Here is a 26889-nt window from a genome sequence, read left to right as displayed (position 1 = left end):
AAGACTTTTTGCTGATTTTTTTCCAGTTAAGTGTCAACTGTCAAGTACATCCTTAGTATATGCCTATAAAAGGATTACATGTTAACATTAAAATTCCACTCAGCACGCGCCGCCATGACTTCGGATTCGCCGTCGATCCCGCAGCAATTAGCGGCGAAGCTCGCTAGGACGAGCTCCGGTCCAACCTCCTCTAAAATCGCGGCCGTGCCGGCGGCGTTGGGGGATGATCTGCCGGTGGAAATCCTTCTTGACATTTTCTCCAGGCTGCCGGTGAAGTCTCTCCTCCGTTTCCGGTCAGTCTCCAAGCTCTGGCGTTGCCTGATCGGCGAGACGTGTTTGGTGGGGCCTCACTTCTCCCGCTCCCTCCGCAATGTCCTCCACCACCACTTCCTCATCACCGCTTACAGCGTTGAAAAATCAAAGCTCACTATCTTGTCCGGCGACACCCGTTCCGGCGGCGGACCACCGGCCTGCCTCTTCTGCTTCTCGAATTGCCGGTTCCAGCAGACTCTATTCGGCCGCATAAAAGGATTCGCCTGGCATCCGCACCGAGACAGGTTCATCCGTCGCGAAGAATTCCGGTATCTCTTTAACCCTAGCACTCGACAAATTCTGGAAATTCCTCTGAATACTCTCACTTGGGATATCAATCTCTGTTTATACGCTTTAGGTTTTAGTCGAAACAGGGAGGAATTTAAGGTCCTCAGCATTAACATCTCGGATGGTTATGAATGTCATATTCTCACCATACGAATGAGTGGTATTGGTGAATGGAAAAAGGTTAATTCCCTAATGCCATTTGATATTAAGAATGAGTTTTGCAGCATACGCTACCAGGACTGCGTTTGTGTAGCCGGTGTGATGCATTGGATCTTATGGAAGGTCAAGAAGATTGCAACTTTCAACCTGGAAACAGAGAGTTTTTCAACCATGGAGCTCCCAGTTGAGTTACAGGCTTTCGGGGCGAATGTAAGGACGTTTTATCTGCTCGAGATTGATGGCTGCTTAGCAGTGGTATGCGACGGAGATATTCCGGAATTTGGGTCCTGCAGGATAGATCTTTGGATATTGAAAGAGTATGAGAGTGGGAATTGGATTGGAGACATCATAAATCTGCCTGTTTACTATATGGGGGCGTATTTAACTGGTTCCATCCCCTATTCAGGCGAGATCGTGCTGGCAACCCAGAGGCGCTCTGCAGATTCTGCAATTGTTCCATTGTATGATAGGATTACCAAAAGTTTTCGGGAGGTGGAAATCCCGCTCCCTCCATCGTTGTCTTCATACGATGTGAAGCTCGGGGATGCTATGGTTTACACCGAAAGCCTCTTCTCTTTTAGGTTTCTGTTCATTTCTTTGGATTGAAATGGCAGAGTGGATCTTGAATTCTTGATTGTGGCAAATCAAGCACAAAACTCACTTGAATCGACAATCAAGTAGCCTCTCCTGAAGCTTGTAAGTCTCTCCTGAATATTACCTTGTGATTCATACTTGAATCCATACTGTGTATCATGATCTGTAACAGAAGAATAATCTAGCTTCTTAAGCTCATGTATGTTTTTCTCTCTTCCTCCTGAATAAAACGCCATCAGTATTGGGTTGTAACTTGTAAGAAATCGCCTGAAATGAGATTTAATAGGTTGTATATCCTCATGAGTGTATGGAATCTTGATGATGGCTTGAACATTTTCCTGTTTAATTGAACTTAGCATGCAGTATATGCTGAAGGGTTGGCTATAGTAAAAGAAAAACTGCAAAAAATTGCATTTTTTCAACTAAATTCACATTGCAAAGATTGGTATAGTACATAACTGCACAAATGATCAAGATCAGATAATTTGATGCCCTGGCTTCAAGATCTTGTACACTTGCTGCATTTTAGTAATCTATATCTATATCTATACTATAATTAAAAACAAAATCCTATTTACTTAATTTCCCACTAAAACAATAGTAAATAGTAAAGGTAAATTAAAAAAAGGGACAGAAATATTTCACAATAATACTCTACATCATCATCAATTAAAAATGGAACAAAAATTAGGTAAATTGGAAAAAGAAATAATGAATATTAATAATTGACTGAAAATTAAAAATGGAAAAAGAAACGAAAATTAGGTTAATTGGAAAAAGGAAATGAATATTAATAATTGACTGAAAATAAAAAATGATTCATAATTAACTAAAATGGAAAAGAAAATGGTCAGATCATTGCATTTTAATTTTTCACAATAATATTACACAGTAGAATAAATCAAATCACAATTATATAATAAATCTTTCACAATTTTAAACAATGGAACAGAAATTAAAAATGGAACGAAAATTAAAAATGAAGCGGAAATATATTTCAATAATAATATTCTACATCATCAAGTAAACGTAAATAAAAAAAAATGGAAATGAGATACTTCAATAATAATATTCTACACCATCATAAAGGCATATTTTAAACAATAGTAAAGGTAAACTAAAAATGGAACGAAAATTAAAATGGAACGGAAATATTTCAAAAAAAATATTCTACATCATCAATTAAAAATGGAATGAAAATTAGGTAAAAATTTCATTGCATCTTATAATCTAATTGACTGGAAAAAAAAAAGAGAATAATTGGCTGAAAATGTATCTGATAATTACTAATTGACTGAAAATATAAAAGGATCACTAATTGACTGATATTCTACCATTATATATTTTCACCCGAGTCACTCATCCTGATTGACTGAAGGTGTTAGCTCTAGACGAAGATGGACAAGATTGTGTTGCTACTACTAATGCTGTCTACAAAGAGGTTTCAATAATGTGTAAATACAATCGGTGATATTATTTTTTTTTTAAATTACAAAATTGTTATATATCTAGACAAAAAATATATTTTCCATACAAATGAATTAGGATATCAATTCATTCTTATGACTGAGTTGCTAGAGAACGAAAACATTTACCTAATTTATAAAAAATACTGAACAATGATAAATAAAATCTTCAAAGTTACAGCACCACATGCATATATCTACACATCAGCTATTAATTTGAGCAATTATTTGCTCAAATTCAAGCAATGATAACATAAAAAACACATAAATGATCCAAACCACATCTTTAATTGCACTATATAATATTTGATGCTCTAATTTAAATAATTATATATCGATCTAAATAATCTTAATATATTACAACAAATCCATTCCGTGCCGCACGGGCGAAAATACTAGTTCCAGTAAAAGAAAAAAAAAAGTAAATGACCAAAGAAATATGGCCTTCTTGGTAGTTTTGTGAACAATTATGGGGCTAAATTTGTTTAAATTAAGTTACTAGGACTAAATTTTTAAAAGAAAAAAATTAAGAGGGCAAAATGTTATTTTCTTTAACTTTTATAAATAATTTTGTTAATTTTTACCAAATGAAATTGCGCCATACGTTATAACGCTTGGCAGCATTGACGAAAGTTAGGTAAGCATGTCTGACCGGGTAAAGGATTCAACACTATTCTCGTCAAAATTCATCTCCTTTGTCTTACTAGGTTTTATCTATTAGTTTTTTTTTTTTTTTTTTTTTTTTTTTTTTTTTTTTTTTTTTTTCACTATGCCTAATAGATGAAGGAAAAAGTGTCAAATTAGCCCCCTAAGTTAAGTGGATAGTGCAATTGGGTCCCTTAAGAGCATCTCCAAGGTGCGCCAAATTCTAACGCCAAAGCACCATCGCAGCAAATTTTCTCTCTCTAAGGTGTGTCTACATCGCGGCTGATGGGGTGAGGACCCCGGCCCAAGAAGGATTGGCCCAAAGAAGAGAGCCCAAGACAGGAAAGGTGGGCTAGCATCAGGAGAAGCCCCGAGGGTGCTTGGGCCGAGTCCAGGAATCGGCCCAGGTCCAAGTACGGGGACCTAGCTCAGGATTGCTAAGAAGAGCCCAGCAGGAGCTTGGGCCGAGGGCGAGGAGTCGGCCAGGCCCCAAGCCCGGAGAAAGACTCGGCTCAAGGAGCCGTGGAGATCATCAAAGAGACTCTTAAACAGGGAACCGTTAGGGCATTAAAAGGTCGGACTTGGTCCGGCTATTACGAGCTTGAGAGAGCCGTTGGCCGACTCAGTAAAGGCGACCAACGGCTCGATACTTTAATTAGTCTTGAAGTCGGCTATTAAGGGCCTTCAAGTCAGTGGGGGAGGAGCCGCTATATAAAGGCTCCTCCACTCTTGTAGAAGGGAGACACGAAAGAGAACCCGGAGAGGGAATAGAAGAGATTCTAAACAAGCACTTTCTTTCTTTTGAGACGCACATTTTATTGAAAGGTGTATCATCTAGCTAAAGGTTGTGTTGGACCTCCTTGGGCCTGAAAACCCAAAAACCATCACTGGCGCCGTCCGTGGGAATCGAAACTAAGAGTCGCGTGTCCTCCTGAGCGAGGCGAGTTCAAGAAACGACAAGAAGAATCTCAGTCGAATTAGAAAAGCTACTGACATGGCAGGAAGTGAGGAACAATCGAGCCGACACGATAACAGACTGGGGGCGGACTTGAGAAATCAATTGAATCGGAGAAACACTCGGAGCCGGGAAAACGAGACAACGCCACCGCCAACACCACCAATGAATCAACAGCCGCCTCAGGTGCAGTTTACGCCTGAGCAATTACGTGCGATTGGGCGTGCCTGCACCGAGGTGAGCCGAGGAATAAGAGAACGGTCCATCACTCGCAATCAGCAGCCGTCTCATAGGCCCGATGACCGGCAACAGAACCGCCGGGCCGAGAGCCAGCCGGTACAGTCCATTCATTCTCGGTTGGGTCCGAGCGCCGGACGACAGTCGGCAAGAGAACAACTGGGTCGGAAGGAACCCAGTCGTGCCCCGTTAGCTGCTCGCGATCGGCAAACTGCACGCGAGAAGAACCGTATCAAAAGAACCAGGACTGAGACTCGCCGTGTAGAGCAGCCCGTCCGCAACCACGACCAACCGGCCGAGTCTGAGGTCGGTGAGAGCACGGAATCAACAGGAAACCACACCCGGGAGAGGGTCGAAGTGGCAAACTTAGTCCAAGAAGTGCGAAATTTGAAAGAACAGATGGAGGGAAAAGCCAAGTCCCCAGGACGTACGTTATTAACCGCCTTACCCTTCTCGGACGAGGTCATGGCCTTTAAGATACCGGGTGATTTCAAGTTCCCGGAGCAAGCCACGTTCGATGGGACCGGCGATCCTTGAGAGCATTTGCTGAGCTACCAAGCCAAGATGCAGGTCTTGGGAGTTCGGGACCCGGTCATGTGCTGTGCTTTTCTGCCCACGTTAAAAGGACCGGCACAGAGGTGGCTAGTGGCACAACCGCCAGGGTCGATTCGTAGCTTCGAAGAGCTAGCGGACCGCTTCATGAGCCACTATGCCGCTAATATCAAACCACAAAAAGATCTGACACACCTGGGCGACATTCATCAGTAGGGGTGAGCATCGGTCGGTTTCGGTCGGTTTTCGGTTAATAACCGAAATAACCGAAAATATTTACCGCTCCCATAACCGACCGAAATAACCGAACTACTAAACATAACCGAACCAACCGAAAACCGAAATTTTCGGTCGGTTTCGGTCGGTTATTTTTAACCGAAGTTAATACACTAACGGCCTGTAAATTCATAAAAATATTAGTCTAAACTCAAAGAATATTAACACTAAAGCAATATTACTAGTTAGAGTTGTCAATCACATAAAATTTGCAAAATCAAATGTCCATAAGTCCAAAGTCCAAACTCAAAACATGCTTAGTTCTCACAGTCCATTAGTCCAAAGTCCAAACTCCAAATTCAAAACATGGTTTTAAAATTACAAAACATAAGATAATATTCCATAAGAATTAAAAGTCAAACAAATAACAACATGATTTAAAATATGCTCCAACTCCTCCAATTCTCCAAAAGATCTCACTGCCAAGTGCCAACTGCCCAGTGCTAACTGCTAAGATTGCTCACTGCCTCACTGCCATTTCGCCCAGTGCTAACTGCTAAGACTGCTCACTGCCTCACTGCCATTTCTAAAACAAAAGAAAATTCAAAACATGAATAAAATGATTGCCCAATTAACAAATATATAATGTGCAAAACTAAATTATATTTTACCCATTTCTTCAATTGATTTTGACATCTTATGAGTCAATCACACCATCCAAACTAAGCTTTGACAAATCTAAAAACACATTACAATAAGGTTAGTATATTTTGACATAGAATAGATAAGTAATAAAACATAATATATTATGAACAACAAAATAAATACAAATAAAAAGTAAAGCATACCTAGGTCAAACTTATCCATTTCAGCAATTTCATTCTCTATATCATCCATACGTGCTCCTTGTCTTATCCAATCTTGAGCACAAATGAGTGCTTGCACTATTTTAGGAGTTAAAGAACTCCTATAAGCATCAAGAACACGCCCACTTGTACTAAAAGCTGATTCAGAAGCAACGGTTGATATGGGCATAGCTAATATATCACGAGCCATGGCAGATAAGATGGGAAATCGATGACTATTCTTTTTCCACCAAGCAAGAATATCAAAGTCATCATCATCTTCATCATTATCAAGCTCTTCATTAAGGTACCTATCCAATTCAGACTTTTGCTCTCCACAACCCATTTCAACCTTATACTTCTTAAAATCACTCTTATTCCTCTTTTCTTTCCCCTTCCTTTGAGAGATATCATCGGTTACAGATTGAGAAGATTGAGGTTGAGAAGATTGAGGTTGGTGCATTTTTCTGTATTCTTCAAACAATTCAACCATTGCACTTCTAACTTTAACAGACAAGATAGAAGCTTGATCCTTCAATTGATCCGCAGGATACATCTTTTTAAAGCAAAAATCAACAAAAGTATACTTGTATCTAGGATCAAGTACACATGCAATATACAGCAACATATTCATTTTTTCCACATTCCCCCAATACTTGTCATACTTTTCAACCATTCTTTTAGCCATTGAACTAAACTCAGAATCAGTACTTTTCAACCACTCACGTAAAGTAGAATAAACATCACAAACTTCATCAAGATAAACATTTGCAGTCACATACAAAGAACCAGATATCTTCACAGTAAGATCATAAAATTGTTGCAAGAACATGCTTAATTTCCTAACACTTTCCCAATCTTCATGATTCGGAACACCATCACCAAACAAGAGATCATGTTTATAATTAGGGTCAACTTCTTCAAATCTCTCAAATGCCCTCTCAAACTTTTGAGCTGAATCTAACATCAAGTAAGTGGAATTCCATCTAGTGCTCACATCTAATCTCAACAAAGCTTTAGATTGAATCTTTTCCAATTCAACACAACCTTTAAATTTGAGCAACCTAGATGGTGATTGCCTCACATATCTTATAGCCCCTCTAACTTTAGCAATTGATTCATTCATATCTTTCATCCCATCGGTGACAATAATGTTAATGATATGTGCAATGCATCTCATATGAAGATATTTTCCTTGTAGGATACTAGTACCCAAATTATTTAACTTTCTTTTCAAGTATCCTACGGCAACATCATTAGAACTAGCATTATCAACCGTAACGGTGTAAACATTATCAATACCCCAATCACGCAAACACTTTTCAATTGCTTTACCCACATCCTCACCCTTATGACTTGTAATTGGACAAAAGTTAATTATCCTTTTATGCAATTTCCAATCATGATCAATAAAATGACATGTAAGACACATGTAATTCACCCTTTGCAATGATGTCCAAGTATCAGTGGTGAGTGACACTCTAACAGAATGAGAATGCAACAAACTATTCAAATTTTTCTTCTAATCCAAATAAATATCATAGCAATCCCTAGCAATAGTCCAACGAGAAGGCATTTTAAATCTAGGACAAGCAATAAACATACATTTTCTAAATCCCTTTGCTTCCACAAACTTAAAGGGCAATTCATCTTCAATAATCATTTCAGCTATACCCCTCCTAAGAGCTTCTGCACTATATTTCCCAAAACTTATTGAACTCCCTTCTTCAGTTACTTGACAAAATAACTCAGTTTGTGCAGGATCAGAACTAGTACGTGGAAATTTAGAACAACTTTTCAAATGAGATTTCAATGAACTAGTCCCATTCAATTTAGTATCAGCAAATAGCTCTCTTTCGCAATAATTGCATCTAGCTTTGTTTTCACCACTATCTGTAATAAACTTATGGAAGTGATCCCATACCTCCGACCTTTGCCGTTTAGCCTTCGGCTTACTCTTTTCAACCCCAGTACTTGTAGTTGTTCGGCTTGTTCCACCAGCACCAGTTATACTTTCATCATTTGCTCGTGCTTTGGCCCTTGTTCCTTTTCCTTTCTCAATTGAATCTGAATCCGTTGATGATGTTGATATCTAGTAAAAACAAAAAAAAAAAAAATCATTAAGTATTCTGCTTTAGTATTTCACTTGAATTGAATCAGTAAGTATTAATTACTACACTGCTAACTAATCATCTTATCATAAACTAGATATGTATTAAATTAAACAAATACTATTCTGCTTTAGTATTTTACTACACTGCTAACCACTGCTAACTAATCTACTACACTGCTAACTGCTTAGTAATTTAAACAAATACATTAAGACTACATAGCCACAAATACATTAAGACTACATAACTACATTAAGACTGCTTAGTAAAAAAAAATCAATTAGCTATGAGCTACATGACACTAATTAATTAGGCTAATGGCCATAAAAATGTACATAATCTGTTCATTTCATATAATATAATAGAATGCATCCAAATAGTTATATAGGGGTGAGCAAAACCAGATCATTAAACCTCATTCAGGAGGAAAATCAAAATCCCTAACACCTATGCATCCAAATCAGTGAGGGCCTCACGCAGAACAGAAATGCACAATAGCTATGGCTTATGGAGATTGATAGAACTTAGAGAACTTACACTATGATTTGAAGGAGGACTCGACCGACTCATCACACCTCGCTCAGTGAGGGGAGTTCGACCACTTTGAAGACGAAACTTCTTTTTAATCTGCATGGTCTGAACTGCTGAAGTCGCGACTCGAATGTTGCAGGTCGCGAGTCGGAGTCGGAGGTCGTAGCAGCGAGCGCCGAGCAGGATGAACGATGGAGATTGGAGAGGAAAATGCGGAAATGGAATTAGGGCTCAGGTCGCAGGTCGGCTCATCGTATTCGTATATTCGTATGTGAGAAACGCTGAAACTGAGAATTGAGAGTGAGTCTGATTTGTCTATTAGGGATTATGCATATGACAGATTGGGCCTTGGGGCTTTGGGCTCAGTGGAAACATTAGGGTATTGGGCTACATAAAAATATATGGACATGTCCCCTCGGTTTTTCGGTCGGTTTTATTTTTTTAGCCCAAAACCGATAACCGACCGAAAAACCGAAATGACCGAATTTTTTTTAAGGTCATAACCGATAACCGACCGAAAACCGAAATTTTCGGTCGGTTCGGTTATCGGTCATCGATTTTTCGGTCGGTCCGGTTTTTTTGCTCACCCCTATTCATCAGGATGAAGGCGAGTCCTTGAAAACCTATCTGGCCCGCTGGCAGAAAGAAATCCAGTCTATAGAGGAGGTCGAGGACCAGACGGCACTCACCTTCTTCATCGAGTCCTTGCGGTCCGGTCAGCTATACCGAGACCTGCGGGACAACCGCCCGGCTACCTACGCGGAAGCCATTCATATGGCAAACAAGAGGGCCAACACAGAGCAGGCTATGAAACACAAACGGAAACGTGAAGTCGGCGGATCCGCCGGCGGAAAGAGAACGCGAGCCGAAACCAAGGAAAGGCGCCCGGACGTGACCCGACGACCCGAAGTTAGGCGACCTTACGACAGGCCCGTCGTACACCCTTACCGGCCGACTCCCGAGCGGCCGGTGCATGAAATACAAGCGGTCGCCCCGCCGCCGCCTCCGCCAATTGACGACCGTGCTACAAGCGAGGAGACGGGTAAGATCTCTAAATACTGTCGTTACCATAAATCTTATACCCACAGCACAGAAGAATGCTTTTACCTGAAGAAAATCATGGAGGGTATCATCCAGCAAGGAACCCCGCCTCCTAATCAATGGAGGCGGAGGTCGGCCAATCGAGGGGACGAGGATCCCGCCGCCGCCACCGAGAGCGGACGGGGCAAGCAGTCGGCATCTGAAGAGGACGAGGCCCAGTGGCGCCAAAAGCCGGTTATCAACATGATAGTCAGCGGGCCGGAAGGTGGAGACGCAGCAAACACTCGAAAGGCCTGGGCTCGACAGCTATATGTTGGGACAGTGTATGGGCGCGAGGAGAACTCTAAGAAGGTGTGCCGAGAGCCCATCACTTTCACCGATAGAGATTTACCGGCTGGAGAGACGCCACATCGAGACGCGTTGGTTATAGCCATGGATATCAAGGGGGTAGTCGTTCGCCGAATCCTAGTCGATACCGGGAGCAGCGTCAACGTGCTATACCTGGAGATCTTCATTAAAATGGGATTGACCCGAAAACAGCTAAATCCCGTCAAAACTCCACTTGCCGGCTTCACTGGGGACTCGGTGGAGGCGGAAGGATCCATCACCCTACCAGTTGAGCTTGGCAGTTACCCCGATGTACAGAAACCCAGTATGAAATTCATCGTGGTGAATCTGGCCTGCTCGCATAACGCTATACTCTGCCGACCGGATTTGGAGGATCTAGGAGCTCTGATTTCAATCGAGCACCTCTGCCTGAAATTCCGTACGCCGAATGGGATAGGTACGGTGCGCTGCGATCGGAAAGTCGCCCGAGATTGTTACCTGCAAGCCTGCCGAGGGATGGGCAAGCGCGAGATGCAGGTCCATGAGATCACGGAGAGGCCCCCAAAGAAGACAATGATACCTCGCCCTGAGCCGGCTGTTGAACTGGAGGAAGTCGAGATTGATCCTGAACAACCGGACAGGCAGGTCCGAATCGGAGTCGGTCTCCCTCAGGAGGTAAGAGGAGAAATCATAAAAGTGCTCCGGGAACACCGGCTGGTTTTCGCCTGGGGTCCAGAGGACATGCCCGGTGTTGATCGATCCATTATATCGCACCGACTCGCTGTAGACCCCGAGAATCGACCAGTCATACAAAAGAAGCGGTACTTGGCCAACGATCGGAGAGAGTTCGTAAAAAAAGAGGTAAGCACGCTGCTAGCGGCCGGACATGTCCGAGAGGTCAAGTACCCGGAGTGGCTGGCAAACGTGGTTCTTGTACCAAAACCCCCGGCGTGGCGGATGTGCGTCGATTATACCGACCTCAATAAGGCTTGCCCTAAGGACCCGTTCCCATTGCCGCGAATTGATCAGTTGGTTGATGAGACCGCCGGGTCAGCCTTGCTGAGTTTCATGGACGCCTTCAGGGGGTACCATCAGATCTTCATGCACTCGGCGGACGAAGAAAAGACCGTGTTTCTAACACCGGACGGGGTCTATTGCTATCGAGTCATGCTCTTCGGGCTTAAGAATGCTGGAGCCACTTACACGCGAATGGTGGCTCGACTGTTCCAGCACTTGCTGGGAAAATCAAATGGCCGCGTACGTCGATGACATGCTCGTCAAGATCCGAGAAGAGAGCAAGCATGCGGAAGATCTGGCCGACTGTTTTAAAGTGATGATAAGATACAATCTCCGGTTGAATCCCAAGAAGTGTGCTTTCGCCGTGCAGGGTGGAAAGTTCTTGGGCTATATGGTCACAAAGCGAGGTATTGAGCCTAACCCTGAGAAGGTGTAGGCCATCATCGACATGCAGCCTCCCAGCACCGTAAAAGACCTGCAACGGTTGACTGGCCGACTGGCCGCCCTTAGCCGCTTCCTGAGCAAAGCGGCGGATAAGACTGTGCCTTTCTTCGAGACCATGAAGAAGAGGGAAGGATTTGCTTGGACCGCCGAGTGTCAGCAGTCGTTCGAAGAGCTGAAACAATATCTTTCAACACCTCCGGTATTGTCTACTCCCCAGGCCGGCGAGCCCTTATTTTTGTACTTAGCCGCCTCCTCTAAGGCGGTGAGTTCGGTGCTAGTCCGAGAAGAGGAGCGCGTTTAGCACCCGGTTTATTACGTAAGCCGCTCCCTGAAGGCCGCCGAGTCACGGTACACCGCCCTGGAAAAGATTGTATACGCGTTGGTGATCACCGTGCGGAAGCTAGCACCTTACTTCCAAGCCCACACCGTCCGAGTGTTGACTGACCAACCGCTTGGGAGCGTCCTGCGAAACCCCTCGTCGTCCGGCCGACTGGTGAAATGGGTCGTGGAATTAACCCAGTATGGGATTGAGTACCAGCCTCGGCCTTCCATAAAAGGTCAAGCCTTGGCCGACTTCTTGGTCGAGTGCACGGCGAGCGAAGAAGAGAAGGAACACGCCACTGAGACCAATTTAGGCGAGTGGTGGAAAATGCACGCGGGCGGAGCATCGAGTCGACGACATTGCGGGGGTGGAATTATGCTCATCACCCCGGAGGGATTCCGACTGTACTACGCCTTAAGCTACTTGTTCCCGACATCCAACAACGAAGCCGAATACGAAGCTGTGCTAAATGGTCTCCGACTCGCCAAGACCCTAGGAATCGAGCGATTGAGAATCAAGACTGACTCCAGGTTGGTAGTTGGGCAGATATCCGGCGCGTGTGAGGCTAAGAACCCGCGGATGACTTTATATAAAGAGCGGGCGGTCGAGATGTTAAAAGAGTTTGGAGCCTACGAAATAGAATATATCGCCAGGGCAGACAACGTAGAAGCCGACATATTGTCTAAGATTGCCTTGGAGGGAGTACCGGACCACCTTGTGAAGATCTGCCAGAAGGAGGAGTTGGATTGACCGGGTATCGAGGAAACGACACTAGAAGTCCAGCAGGTGACTGGCAAGGAATGGGACAGGGAGAAAAACCCCGAGATGTTCTGGATAGAGGACATTCGGCGATTCAAAGAAGCAGGCGAATTACCAGAAGATCCGGGGGTCGCCGCCAGGGTCCGACGAAAAGCCCCCTCTTTCGAAATTATTGATGGACAACTGTACAAACGGTCATTCGGAGGTCCTTTGTTGAGATGCTTGCTCAGGCCCGAGGCCGAAAAAATAATGGACGAGGCTCATAGAGGCATCTGCGACGCGCACCAGGGCGCCCACACGCTCGCTCGCAAGTTAGTCGTCCAGGGGTATTATTGGCCGACTATGATGCGAGATTGCATCGAGTGGATATCCAAATGTGGCACTTGTCAGGCGTTCGCCAGAAAGGACACTCGGCCGGCTACCTTCTACACGCCGGTCACCACGGCTATCCCATTTGCCAAGTGGGGAATCGACTTATTGGGGCCATTACCGGTAGCCCCCGGGGGCCTGAAATTTTGTGTCGTGGCTATCGACTACTTCACCAAGTGGGTCGAGGCTGAACCGTTGGCCACTATCACCGAGTACTAATGCCGACGCTTCCTATGGAAGATGGTGATTTGCCGCTTCGGCTTGCCCGAGCATATTGTCAGCGACAATGGGCGACAGTTCGACTGCCAGGCGTTTGCTGACTTCTGCCGCCGACACGATATCCGCCATACCAAGGTATCCGTGGCGTATCCGCAGGCCAACGGGCAGGTCGAAAATGTGAATCGGACCATAGTGGATGGAATCCGAAAGAAATTGGAAGACATAAGAGGAAATTGGGCGGATGAGCTCGACCGAGTCCTATGGGCTTACCGCACCACGCAGCGACGAGCGACCGGAGAGAGTCCATTCTCCCTCGCGTACGGCTTCGAAGCCAAGGTCCCGATTGAAGTGGTCGAACCCACTCACCGGGTCCACACTTATTCCGACACGGAGAATGAGGAAAGTCTTCGAATTGAGAAAAGTTTCCTAGAAGAAAGGAGGGAAGCCGCGAGTGCTCGGATGGTCGAGTATCAACAAGCGGTAAAGAGATATCGCGATCGAAGGATTCGCCCACGAACTTTCTAAGTCGGCGATCTCGTATTATGAGACCGGCAAGCAAGCCAGCCCACGGAAGGTGGCAAGTTCGCGGTAAAGTGGGAAGGACCCTATCACATTGCCGCGGTGGTCCAGGCCGGCACCTACAAGCTCGAAACTCTGGAAGGCAGGCCCGTAGACCGGATCTGGAACGTCATCCACTTGAAGAAGTTCTATCAGTAGAAAAGGTTAGGCCATGTATAGGCCCGAGGGTCTTGAACGACTTGAATAAAAGAATACGAATTACTGTTAACTACCGCCCGGACTCGGCGAGAGAAAGTTAGGAAACAAGGGCCCAGACCCTTAGTCGTTTCCGTGAAAAAGCCAAGAGGAGTCGCCTCGACTGAGGGACTCGGCGAGTATATAAAGAAACTATGGGGCACTGACCCTAAACGTTTCTGAGAAAGAAAAAGCCTAAGGGGTCGCCACGACTGAGGGACTCGGCGAGAGAAAGTTAGGAAACAAGGGCCCAGACCCTTAGTCGTTTCCGTGAAAAAGCCAAGAGGAGTCGCCTCGGCTGAGGGACTTGGCGAGTATATAAAGAAACTATGGGGCACTGACCCTAAACGTTTCTGAGAAAGAAAAAGCCTAAGGGGTCGCCTCGACTGAGGGACTCGGCGAGAGAAAGTTAGGAAACAAGGGCCCAGACCCTTAGTCATTTCCGTGAAAAAGCCAAGAGGAGTCGCCTCGACTGAGGGACTCAGCGAGTATATAAAGAAACTATGGGGCACTGACCCTAAACGTTTCTGAGAAAGAAAAAGCCTAAGGGGTCGCCTCGACTGAGGGACTCGGCGAGAGAAAGTTAGGAAACAAGGGCCCAGACCCTTAGTCATTTCCGTGAAAAAGCCAAGAGGAGTCGCCTCGACTGAGGGACTCAGCGAGTATATAAAGAAACTATGGGGCACTGACCCTAAACGTTTCTGAGAAAGAAAAAGCCTAAGGGGTCGCCTCGACTGAGGGACTCGGCGAGAGAAAGTTAGGAAACAAGGGCCCAGACCCTTAGTCGTTTCCGTGAAAGGCTAAAAGGAGTCGCCTCGACTGCGGGATTCGGCGAGCACCTGAAGAGTTAACAAGGCATCGACCCTAAGTCGTCCCTCAGAGTTAGCAGGGCCCGATGCCTTAGAAATATTTCTTCGATTTACAGAACCATAAAAAGGTTAAAAGAGCGTCGAGTCCAAGATAACATGGAAAGAAAGAGAAAATGGGAATTTCATTAAAATTAAAAAAGGCTCGAGAAGGAGGCCAGCCTTTACAAAAGGGACTATCCTAAAAGAATAGCCCTAAACTACTGGGGAGGGGGTGTCGACATCGACCCCTTCAACTTGTGCCCCCGCCGTTTGTCCAGGTGGAGGAACAGAAGAAGGGTCCTCTGCCTGAGGGGAGGACTCAGTAAGATTGGGAGGAGCCGCCGCAGGGAGAGCCACCGGATCAGCAGCCGCCGCCGGACCTTCAGCCGCCGGGAGAGCGTCTATCACCGGCTTAAGGCCCCAGCTCTCGGGGGTAAAAGAGGAGTCGCGGACCAGCAGGGCGGAGTGGATTTCTATCTGCGCCTCGCGGAAGCCGAGGCGATAGTCGCGCTCGCCCAAATCCAGAAGGAAGTCGTCACCTTCCGGCGTCGCCAGCCACGCCTTGGCGATCTCCTTCTGCCGGGCCTCTATCGCCGCCTTCACGTCCGCCTCGAAAGACGCCGACTTCTTGTAGTCTTCCACCGAGGTCGCGGCGATGGTCGCCACCTTGTCTCGCTCCTCCTCCCACTGACGAGTGACCCTTAGCATCTCGGAGTTATGCACCTCCACCGCCTTGGCGTGCTTAGCTTGCTCCTCCAAGAAGGCCTCCTCCGTTTGGTGCACCCGGACAGCCATAGACTTCAGCCCGGTCTTGTACTCCCTCAGTCGCCTACTCATCTTCATTTGGAAGGTGAGGTTCTGCAAGGCGACAAGAAGTCAGATAGTGAAAGAAAAAAAAGAGAATGGAAAAAGGGGCGAGTCGGAAACACTTACGCGGTATGATTGGCGTAGCGAGGCCTCAATGATGACCTCGTCCCCCAGGCCGCCAGTCACCGCCACGTCCTTGGGGAGAAGGACGTTCGCGGCCCACTTGCGGACGGAAGAGTTGCATTGCCAGATCTGGGCATCCTCGTCCACCTCGTGGCTCAACCGGATCTTCTTCGGAGCCGGCATGTCCGTCTGCTCGGTCGGCCGTTTGGAGCTCGGACTTTCAGATTGAGGAGGAGGCGGTTGTCGAGTCGGCGACACGACGGGCGACGGCGTCAGGTCGACCACGTTATGTGGTAGTGGAGGAGTCGACCTTGGAGCCGGCGACGGTTGAGAGGAAGAGGCAGCAGCAGTGCCGGAAGCGCGCTGGGTCAACCGACGCCTCATCTTTTCAGCTCTGTCCGTCATCTCTGGTGTCGGTACAGCAGCCTCGTCGGAACTGGAGGAGTCAGAGTCGTACGGACCTGCGAAAGAAAGGAAAGTCATAAGTATTCCGAGTCGGAATGAGACAGAGTAAAAAGAAGCGGGAAACGAGAGGCAATGAAAACTACCTACGGTGGCCGCACCCTCCGGCAGCAAGCCACGCTTAGCCATGGCCCGGACTCGGGACCAGTACTTGACGGAGTACGGCCCAAAGCCCTTCAAGAACTCGCCGCCCTGGACCGCATCGTTGGTAGGGACGGCACGCCGAGAGCAAGGCTTGAATAGAGCGGTCGGCCACAGGGTCGGAAAGGTGAAGGAAGAGAAAACAGGTCGGACAAAGAAATAGAGGAGCTTCCAGTCCTTAATGGAGTTGGACAACCCCTCGAAAAGCTGTCGCCCCGGACGAGCGGCAACTTGAACAAAGCCCGGCGAGTGTGAGCCGACCTTGTTCACGGTAAAAAGATACCGGAACAGGTCTAGATCCGGCTCGCACAACCACCAGTGGCAGAGGTTGACGAAACAGGTGAGGAGTCGGTGAAAATTGGGCACTAATTGGCCCGGAACTAAGTTGTAATGACGATAAAAAAAAAAAGGAGAGGAAAGGACACGGAGGAACTCGGAAGCCAAAGGCAACCGAGTGCAAATGAATGCCGACATAACCCTCGGGTGGGTCGTAAATTTGCCGACCTTCCAGGGCGAGGACTACGGCTGAAGGCCCAAGAAGATATTGGGCCATTTCTAGGTCCGCCGCAGTAACGACGGACAGTGGCCCGGAAGGACGGACGATTGAATCGAACTTGCCCCGCGGCCGTCCGGTGCCGCCCGGCAGAGCCGCCACCGTCGTTAGAGGAGCGGGGCTCATCGGAGTAACCGCCCCCGAAGAAGAGGGGGTCGGAGGAAGAGAAGACGTCGATGGAACGTCCGCTGGAAGTTCCATACGACGGGGAGGAGAAGAAGAAGACGAAGAAGGAGAAGAAGAATATGGGGAAGTCGCCGCTGGGTTGTCGACCGAGTAACGACGGGAAGAAGAAGAGTGCGAAGAAGAAGACATTACCTAAGTTAGATGAGAGATCGGAGGAAATGCAGGGTGGCCGGAGAAGCTCGAGTTGAGGTTGAAAGGAAAGACTGGAGAAGGGGATGGAACGAGAGACGAAGTGGCTATTTAAAGGGGGAGGAATTCCAAAGGACGGCCACGTGCCACCTTCTCGTTGGAAGAAGCGGAGGTGACAAGATGTGAAGAGACGCCGCATTTAATGCCTCAAAAGGCGGGGCGACGGTTCAGGCCTAGGGCTAGCCTGCAAGCGGCGCGTCTGCCCTAGGCTAAGGCCGAGCGTCTGTGACCCGGCCTGCTAAGCCGGAAGCCCATTGTAGGCCATGGCCTCTGGGCCCACTGGTACGAGCTGGAAACTTCTAGAACGACCCGGTAGAACCCGGCCCATCAGATGATACAGGTCTAGTTCGTGAAAGAGACTTCGGTCATGAGGTCGGCAATCAGATTTGGCGACTCCCGTGCCAAGAAAGTCTCGCCGTAAAAGGACCAGGAATCGGCCACATAGACCGGAGGTCGGTCCAAAAAGTGTAGAAAATAAGAGTAAAAGACAAGCCAGAAAACGCGCAGTTTATTTAAATAAGTACGGGAAAGTACAAGGCCTAGAACTCGGCCAGATGCAAATTACATGGAAAGGCGGATCAAGGCTTGGCTTCCCTCTCTGCCGACTGGCGAGCAGTCGGAGGGCCTTCCAGGAAGTACTGGGGGCGGAAAGGCAGAGGACTCGGCTCAGGCTCCGGCATCTCGTCCAGATACACGGCTGGCTTCCCGTCATCGATCATTTGCAGAGGCCTCTCCAGAGCACTCGGCGACATGGCGACACCAAAAAGGGGAGGAGCCTCCCACTTCTCTTCTACCTCTGGTTCTGGATCCTCCACCACCGGCTCCATCTCCATATCGATAGGCTCCCTACACATCAGGTCCAGCATGTCTGGGGCACCACAATGGGGTCTGAAGCCGAGTCGCCCACCAAACGTCCTCCATTAGCCAGCTTCTTTTGCTTCAGCTTTTCCAGTCGAGCATGCTCCTGGTTGCGGATGGACCAGCGGCGATCACCATCTCTGTAACTCATAGCGCCGTGCTTTCGCAAATGAAGGGTGTTGCGATTGGCATCAACCGTGAAGGGTCTTTATATAGCCCAGTGGAAGTGAATATCTAGGCGGTAATCATAGAAGGAATCGTAACTGACATAACTGAGCCGGATTAGACGGATGGCGCGAATCTCTGTCAGAGATTAGTTCCATCAAATCCGCCCGGGAAGAGCGAGATTCGCACGTCACGCAGAGAAGATTAGATTCACCCGAGATACGGGGAATCTTGCAGATGTCAGACTGAGAAGGGCCTGATGATGTGACCGACTCCTTGACCAGTCGTCCGGATGGGTACGCGACAAAACACGAAATATAAGATAGGGCAAAAAATAGCATTTTTATTAAGAAGAAGGGTACAAGCAGTAAGGAGCTTATTACAATAAGGAAAATGAAAATGCTCCTAAAGAAGACCCTTCTGAAATATGAGGCCGACTCCGGCCTAGATGATCACTCGCCAGGCGAGGAAGAGCCGCTCCCGAAGGATCCCCCCGATGGTCCAGGTGGAGATAGACAGAACGAGTCCCAGAAGGCTGGCATAAGTGGTGGCACAATCGGCTCCTCATCATCTGGATACGTCTCCAGGTAGCGGACGTAATCCTCATCATTCATTAGGCCCGTAACCAGCCCGTCCAAGTCATCCAGCGGGATGGAGAAGGTCATGCGGAAAGTTAGCTGCTCTGGAACGGCCACTTCAACGAAGGACCCGTCCTGAGAAGTCACTCTGGCAGTTGTGGGAGTAGGCGGATGGTGTGATGACGGGGCGACCTCGCGTCGAGAAGGAGTCGGCGGCTGAGGAGCCGAGGGAGTGGCGCCGGCAGGAGACCTTTGAGAAGCCGGGCGAGGAGTCTTCCTTTTATGCTCTCTTTCAGGACGAGTCCGCATTGAGGGTAGCGGACGCCAGGGAGACCCAAAGTCAATTCGTTTCCCCTTCAGAGGTGAACGACCCATGTTGGACTTATGCATGAGATAAAGAAAAGGGGAGGCCATTTATAGGTGCCAAGTCAAGCTGGGAGGATCCAAACGGTCCCACAGAATCCGGAAGAAGGGTAGAGAATCCGGACGTTACAAGGGCCATTCAAGGCACGGATACGGTGATTGAAGGAGACAGACAGTTACTACTTTTCCAAACCCAGGTTAGTGGACCGGGGATGGAAAAGTGAGGGACTAGTTGATGGGGTGAGGACCCCGGCCCAAGAAGGATTGGCCCAAAGAAGAGAGCCCAAGACAGGAAAGGTGGGCTAGCATCAGGAGAAGCCCGGAGGGTGCTTGGGCCGAGTCCAGGAATCGGCCCAGGTCCAAGTACGGGGACCTAGCTCAGGATTGCTAAGAAGAGCCCAGCAGGAGCTTGGGCCGAGGGCGAGGAGTCGGCCAAGCCCCAAGCCCGGAGAAAGACTCGGCTCAAGGAGCCGTAGAGATCATCAAAGAGACTCTTAAACAGGGAACCGTTAGGGCATTAAAAGGCTGGACTTGGTCCGGCTGTTACGAGCTTGAGAGAGCCGTTGGCCGACTCAGTAAAGGCGACCAACGGCTCGATACTTTAATTAGTCTTGAAGTCCGCTATTAAGGGCCTTCAAGTCAGTGGGGGAGGAGCCGCTATATAAAGGCTCCTCCACTCTTGTAAAAGGGAGACACGAAAGAGAACCCGGAGAGGGAATAGAAGAGATTCTAAACAAGCACTTTCTTTCTTTTGAGACACATTTTATTGAAAGGTGTATCCTCCAGCTAAAGGTTGTGTTGGACCTCCTTGGGCCTGAAAACCCAAAAACCATCAGCGGCATAACGCCATTCTTTTTGGCGTTAATGAACAGTGCCGCGCCAAATATGGCGTTGCACTGTTCATCCGCGGCAAATGAAAAAGGAAGAGAAAAATTACCCTTTTGCCATTGTTTCTTTTTATAATTCCAAATGTATCATTTATTTGTTTTATATGTAATTTTTTATTTTGTTAAATACTTATATTTAAAATTTGTATTATTAAATAAAAATTATACCATTTTAAAGATCTCATTGAGGCAATCGAAACAAGACTAATATTGAATATATATTAATTAAAATTTCAAATACATCAAACATAACTAGAACATAATAAAAGTTAAAATACATACGACATACATCAAACATGAATAGAACATAATAAAAATTAAAATATATACGACATAATATTAATATTAGAAAATACAACACAATTTTGAAAAAAATATATAATAAAATTAATAATTTCCTAGTCCACTCCCACTCTCTCTGCAACAATTTGTAGTTGTTGGCGTCTAATCGACTCACGCACAGCTGGATCTTCTATCAAATTTAAATTCATTTTTTAAGATTTTGTTATCTTCTTTTCGTTTTGCCAATGCCATTTTTTCTTTTCCCAATGTTATTTTGTTCGCTACATTATTTTGAGCTTTAAACAAATCAAGCTCATATTGTTTTTGGAGTAGCTCATGATTGTGTTCGAACATTCTTTTTAATTGTGCAGTTTGTTGTTCCATTGTGGTAATAAATTGATTGCGCTCATCCGAGAGTTTTTGCTTCATCTTTTCCTTCTTCCTTCCCATAGGACGTTCACCTACATTGTTCATTTCATTACAATGTTCATTAGTTTCAAAATCATCATTGAAATCAACAGGAAATGAGGAAGATCCTATTGACTTATCGGTTCCGAAAGATTGTGATTGTGATCCTTCCGGAGTTCTTTTTCGACCTCCAACATTTAGCAAGCTCCCAGTTCTGCAAAATTTCTGCATGTCTTTGACAATAGGCCATACATGATCAAACTTAAATCCGCTTTTGAATTTGAGCTCTTGCTTTACTAACTCCTTTGCTCTATCAAGCTGTTATAAATAAAATATAATTCAAATTAAACAACGCAATTAAAACAAAAAATAAGATAAAACTAAATAACACAAATTTACAAACTCACAATATCTTGTTCAGATGCACCACTTGGGTTCATGTTCTCTATCTGTTGAATGCATCCTCTTAGTTTGCTGACCGATGTTGATATATTTGCCCAACGACTATACAGCGATCTTGAAGTTCGATCAGTACAAATGTGTGCCGGTAGCATTTGATTATATTCTTGTGCAATGTGTTCCATAAATCTGTTCCAGAGCGATCATTGTCCTTTTTAGGATCTTGGGCAATATCCACAAATATAGTACAAAGGAGTTTATCTTCTTCATTTGAGTATGAAGAAGTTCGGATTGAACGTGAGGGTTTTGACATATTTCAATGACTGTTAAACTAGAAAGAAATGTAAAGAGATTTTGATATTCAAAAGATATATGGTGTTACTTCTAAAATCGAATTGTAGTATTTATAGAGATACAAGCATACCAATGAACGGATGTGATATTTGCGTCTAAACAATTAAGATAAAAGCTGATTCAATGATACACGTGATATCTTTTATTGGAATATGTGTGGAAAAGGTCAAGCATACTAATGAACGGATGTGATCTTCGCGATCTAATCTAACGGTTCTAAACAATTCAGATAAAAGCTAATTCAAAGATGCATGTGATATCTTTTATTGGAATATGTGTGGAAAAGGACAAGCATACCAATGAACGGATGTGATCTTCGTGATCTAATCTAACGGTTCTAAACAATTCAGATAAAAGCTAATTCAAAGATGCATGTGATATCTTTTATTAGAATATGTGTGGAAAAAGACAAGCATACCAATGAACGGATGTGATCTTCACGATCTAATCTAACAGCTCTAAACAATTCAGATCATCCCTATAAAAACGTTCTGCATCACCAACAAATTGAGCATTCATCCCCTTATCATCTATCTCTAAACATACGAATTCAAATACGAATTCCAACACTGAAAAACGTCCTATGCCATTTTCTTCATCATCATCATCATCTTCATCATCCTCATCATCATCATCGGATTCTGAGCACAATCTCGCAAGTGCAATACTAGCACAAACACTATTATTAACCAATGCATATACTAGCCACAACCTTGTCATTGCTTCCTACATGGAAAATATGGATAATCAACCCCAAGATATGGAGGTTCGACTTTTGGTCATAGAGTGATTCATCGTGATCGTGAAGAAGCAGATCGAAGATTATGGAATGATTATTTTTCAGAGTATCCAAAATATTCTGAAGCAATGTTTCGTAGACGATTTCGAATGAGTCGAAATTTGTTCCTACGAATTGCCAATGCTGCTAAAGGCCATGACAACTATTTTGTGCAATGGAAGGATAGAATTGGTAGACTGGGCTTATCTACTTTACAAAAAGTTACAACGGCGTTTCAAATTTTGGCGTACGGAATACCAGCAGATGCAGCAGATGAATATATCCAGATTGGAGAATCAACTGCAATTGAAAGTTTGAAGAGATTCGAGCAATTGTAGAGGTATTTGGGGAGCGACATCAAAGAGCACCTAATGCTAATGATGTTGCACGGTTGCTTCAAATTGGGGAAAAACGTGGTTTTCCATGGAAGCTTGGAGTTTAGATTACATGCACTGGACTTGGAAAAATTGTCCAACTGGCTGGGCTGGACAATATGCTAGGCGGAGTAGAGAACCAACTATTATTCTTGAAGTTGTAGCTGATTATGATTTGTGAATTTGGCATGCACATTTTGGCATGTCGGGTCTAATAATGACATTAATGTCTTGGAGGCATCTCATTTGTTTGCAAATCTTGCAAACGGTGTAGCACTTCCTTATCATTATGTTATTCAAGGACAGGGGTACAACACATGATATTATTTAGCCGATGGTATATATCCAAAATGATCCATATTGGTACAAACAATTCATGAACCTCGAGGGCCAAAAAAGAAGTTATTTGGGATGATGAAAGAATCGTGTAGAAAAGACGTAGAACGTGCATTTGGAGTTCTCCAATCACGATTTGCAATAGTCAAGGGACCGACACATTTTTGGGATAAATGTGTATTGCATGATACAATGTCATAGTGCATTATAATGCACAATATGATCATTGAGGATGAATGTGATGAGCAAGCAGATATACAAGGTTGGGAGGAAGCACCGGCTCCTGAAGTTGATATTGCTAGAGATGAAAATATTATATTTCAAGAATTTCTTGCTTGGCATAGACAAATTAAAGATAAAGAATCTCATTATGCACTATGTAATGCATTGATTAAGCATTTGTGGGAACGATATAGTAATTCCGATAATTAAATGTACTAGATGCTATATGCTATGTTATTATTGGAATAAATTAAATTTTTAATAATATTGTTAAATTTGATTTTTTAAAATAATTAATGTTATAAAAAAATTAATATTAATAAAAATTATTATTTACATCATAAGTTATATTTTATATTAAACTAATTTAGTTCGAACTAAATTATATTAAACTAATTATATTCAAACTAATAATTGAGAAATCAAATTATTTTAGTATAAAAATTTGGTGTTTTGGTGTAAATGGGTTGGAGATGAATAAAATTTGGTGTGAGAATATGCTAAGAATATTTCTTATGATGTGACATTTGGTGGTGAAATTTGGTGTTTTTGTGTGAATCGGGTTGGAGTTGCCCTAAGTGAAAAAAGCTCCATTCAAGTCCCCCTAAACCAGTAAAATAGTTCAAGTAAGTCCAATTTGACTTGGTTAAGTGCTTCTCAAAATTTGAAGGTTTTTCAGAAAAAGTGAGACCCACTGACTTTAAACCCAATGCCGCATGGCTCGCGTGAAGGTCAAAATGCCGCCCAGTTGGCGCGTGCATTGGGCGCGTTTATGACAATCTTTAACTCTTTAAAAAAAAAAAAATAGAAATCAACCTTTGTTTTTTTTTCTTTTTTTTTTCTCTTTTTTGTTTTACTATATTCTCTTTTCTAATCACATCTACAAAACCTCCTCAACAAATCACACTAAAATCTCCACTATTGAGGATGCCCTTACTCCTTAGCCAAGTTTCAATTAAAACTTGGAAAAATGACACTTTTTCCCCCTGAATTATATACTTATAGCACTTTTTCCTTCTGAATTATTCAGGTAAGCACATTAGCCCCCTCAATTATTTTAAAAGTGACGATTTTTCCCCTGATATATTAAATTGACACTTCTATCTTTAAAATAAACATTTTATTTATTTTTCTTCTCCAACAAATAATTGCGTATACGTAGGGATGACCACGGTTCGATTCGAATTGAACCGAACACTATAGCAATCGAATTAAAAGTTTCCGGTTAGGATTCAAATTATGAATTAAAAAAACTGGATCCTGAACTGTGAACCGGCGGTTCCGGATCCGGTTCGCGATTTTGAACTTTCTTTATTTTAATGTTTTTTTTTTTTTTAATTTTAGAATAGTCTAAATTCAACAATAAATGTATTTTTTTCCAGTTCCAAACATGAACCAGCCGTCCCGGTTCGCGATTTTAATAAACTTTAAATATCGGGTTTCGATTTTAAATTGTAATTAGAATATTTCGATTTGGTTGCTATAATGTCTGTTTGGTTTGAACAAAATTATGGTCATAATTTGTTGGAGAAGAAAAATAAATGAAATATTTATTTTAAGGGTAAATATGTTCATTTAACAATTCAGAAAAAGAAACAAACACTTAAAATAATTCAGGTAAAAAAATGCTGTAAGTATATAACTCGGAGGAAAAAATGTTATTTTCCCTTAAAACTTTTTGCTGATTTTTTCCAGTTATAAGTTTCAACTGTCAAGTACAACCTCAGTATATGCCTATTAAAAGGATTACCTGTTAACACAAAAAATTCCACTCAACAATCAACTCGCGCCGCCATGACTTCGGATTCGCCGTCGATCCCTCAGCAATTAGCGGCGAAGCTCGCTAGGACGAGCTCCGGTCCAACCTCCACTAAAATCGCGGCCGTGCCGGCGGCGGTGGGCGATGATCTGCCGTTGGAAATCCTTCTTGAAATTTTCTCCAGGCTGCCGGTGAAGTCTCTCCTCCGTTTCCGGTCAGTCTCCAAGCTCTGGCGTAGCCTTATCGGCGAGACGTCTTTGGTGGGGCCTCACTTCTCCCGCTCCCTCCGCAATGTCCTCCACCACCACTTCCTCATCACCGCTTACAGTGTTAAAAAATTAACGCTCACTATCTTGTCCGGCGACACCCATTCCGGCGGCGGCGAACCCGCCTGCCTCTTCTGCTTCTCGAACTGCCTGTTCCAGCAGGCTTCACCCGGCCGCATAAAAGGAGTCACCTGGCATCCCGACCAAGAAAGGTTCATCCGTCGCGAAAATTTCCGGTATCTCATTAACCCTAGCACTCGACAAATTCTGGAAATTCCTCTGAATACTCTCACTCGGGATATCAATCTCTGTTTATACGCTTTAGGGTTTAGTCGAAACAGGGAGGAATTTAAGGTGCTCAGCATTAACAACTCGGATGGTTATGAATGCCATATTCTCACCATACGGATGAGTGGTATCGGTGAATGGAAAAAGGTTAATTCCCTAATGCCATTTAATATTAAGAATGAGTTTTGCAGCATAGGCTACCAGGACTGCGTTTGTATTGCCGGTGTGATGCATTGGGTCTTATGGAAGGTCAAAAAGATTGCGAGTTTCAACCTGGAAACAGAGAGTTTTTCAACCATGGAGCTCCCAGTCGAGTTACAGGCTTCCAGGGGGAGTGGAAGGCATTTTTATCTGCGCGAGATTGATGGCTGCTTAGCAGTGGTATGCCTTGGAGGAGTTGGAGATGTTCTCCCATTTGCCTCCTGCAGGATAGATCTTTGGATATTGAAAGAGTATGAGAGTGGGAATTGGGTTGGAGACATCATAAATCTGCCTGTTTACTATATGGGAGCGTATTTAACTGGTTCGATCCCCTATTCAGGCGAGATCGTGCTGGCAACCCAGAGGCGCTCTGCAGATTCTGCAATTGTTCCATTGTATGATAGGATTACCAGAAGTTTTCGGGAGGTGGAAATCCCGCTCCCTCCATCATTGTCTTCATACGATGTGAACCTCGGGGATGCTATGGTTTACACAGAAAGCCTCTTCTCTTTTAGGTTTCTTTGGATTGAAAGGCAGAGTGGATCTTGAATCGACATTACAGTAGCCTCTCCTGAAGCTTGTAAGTCTCTCCGGTTCTGTTTTTTTTCATAGACAAGAATATTACCTTGTGATTCATACATGATGATACTCTAGTCTGCAATTCATACTGTGTATCATGGCTAACAGATGAATAATCTTATTAAGCTTATGTATGTTTTTTTTACCTCTGCCTCCTGAATAAAACCCCATCAGTATTGGGTTGTAACTTGTAAGTAATCGCCCGAAATGAGAGTTAATAGTTTGTATATCCTCACGAGTGGATGGAATCTTGATGATGGCTTGAACATTTTCCTGTTTAATTGCATTGGGTTGGCTATAGTAATAGAAAAACTGCAAAAA

The 26889-nt window shown here is 44.6% G+C and overlaps 3 protein-coding genes and 1 long non-coding RNA gene across 5 annotated transcripts; 2 read left to right on the top strand and 2 right to left on the bottom strand.

Moving 5' to 3' along the window:
- Positions 1–86: 86 nt before the first annotated feature.
- Positions 87–26797, top strand: LOC109146753 (putative F-box protein At1g47765). The gene is made up of 2 exons (XM_019294397.1): positions 87–1418; positions 26533–26797. The coding sequence occupies exon 1, from the start codon at positions 115–117 to the stop codon at positions 1363–1365; it is 1251 nt and encodes a 416-aa protein (XP_019149942.1). The 5' UTR covers positions 87–114; the 3' UTR covers positions 1366–1418; positions 26533–26797.
- Positions 1736–3281, bottom strand: LOC109146759. Its single transcript, XR_002048503.1, has 2 exons — positions 3216–3281; positions 1736–1886 (listed from the first exon to the last, which is right to left on the bottom strand). It is a non-coding gene; the product is annotated as an uncharacterized LOC109146759 (long non-coding RNA).
- Positions 7577–9001, bottom strand: LOC109146758 (zinc finger BED domain-containing protein RICESLEEPER 3-like). 2 transcript variants are annotated; one of them, XM_019294403.1, is made up of 2 exons: positions 8915–9001; positions 7577–8358 (listed from the first exon to the last, which is right to left on the bottom strand). In XM_019294403.1, the coding sequence occupies exons 1-2, from the start codon at positions 8948–8950 to the stop codon at positions 7792–7794; spliced, it is 603 nt and encodes a 200-aa protein (XP_019149948.1). In that variant the 5' UTR covers positions 8951–9001; the 3' UTR covers positions 7577–7791. The 2 variants fall into 2 exon arrangements, with proteins under 2 accessions (XP_019149948.1, XP_019149947.1); XM_019294402.1 differs by having other exon boundaries at positions 7577–8361; positions 8918–9001.
- Positions 25270–26538, top strand: LOC109146655 (F-box protein At1g30790-like). Its single transcript, XM_019294308.1, has one exon. It carries the CDS (start codon positions 25270–25272, stop codon positions 26536–26538), a length of 1269 nt encoding a protein of 422 aa, XP_019149853.1.
- Positions 26798–26889: the final 92 nt, after the last annotated feature.

This window comes from Ipomoea nil, unplaced genomic scaffold (genome assembly GCF_001879475.1).
Source record: "Ipomoea nil cultivar Tokyo-kokei standard unplaced genomic scaffold, Asagao_1.1 scaffold1936, whole genome shotgun sequence".
Lineage (NCBI taxonomy): Eukaryota > Viridiplantae > Streptophyta > Magnoliopsida > Solanales > Convolvulaceae > Ipomoea > Ipomoea nil.
The sequence above is the reverse complement of the archived record's forward strand: the minus strand, read 5'-3'. Positions and strand labels throughout refer to the sequence as shown.

Coding starts and splice junctions, on each gene's coding strand:
- LOC109146753 (XM_019294397.1), top strand. CDS start 115: ATGACTTCGGATTCGCCGTCGATCCCGCAGCAATTAGCGGCGAAGCTC.
- LOC109146758 (XM_019294403.1), bottom strand. CDS start 8,950: ATGAGTCGGTCGAGTCCTCCTTCAAATCATAGTGTA. Junction 8,359..8,914: donor CTCCTTCAAATCATAGTGTA/AGTTCTCTAAGT, acceptor TTTTACTAGATA/TCAACATCATCAACGGATTC.
- LOC109146655 (XM_019294308.1), top strand. CDS start 25,270: ATGACTTCGGATTCGCCGTCGATCCCTCAGCAATTAGCGGCGAAGCTC.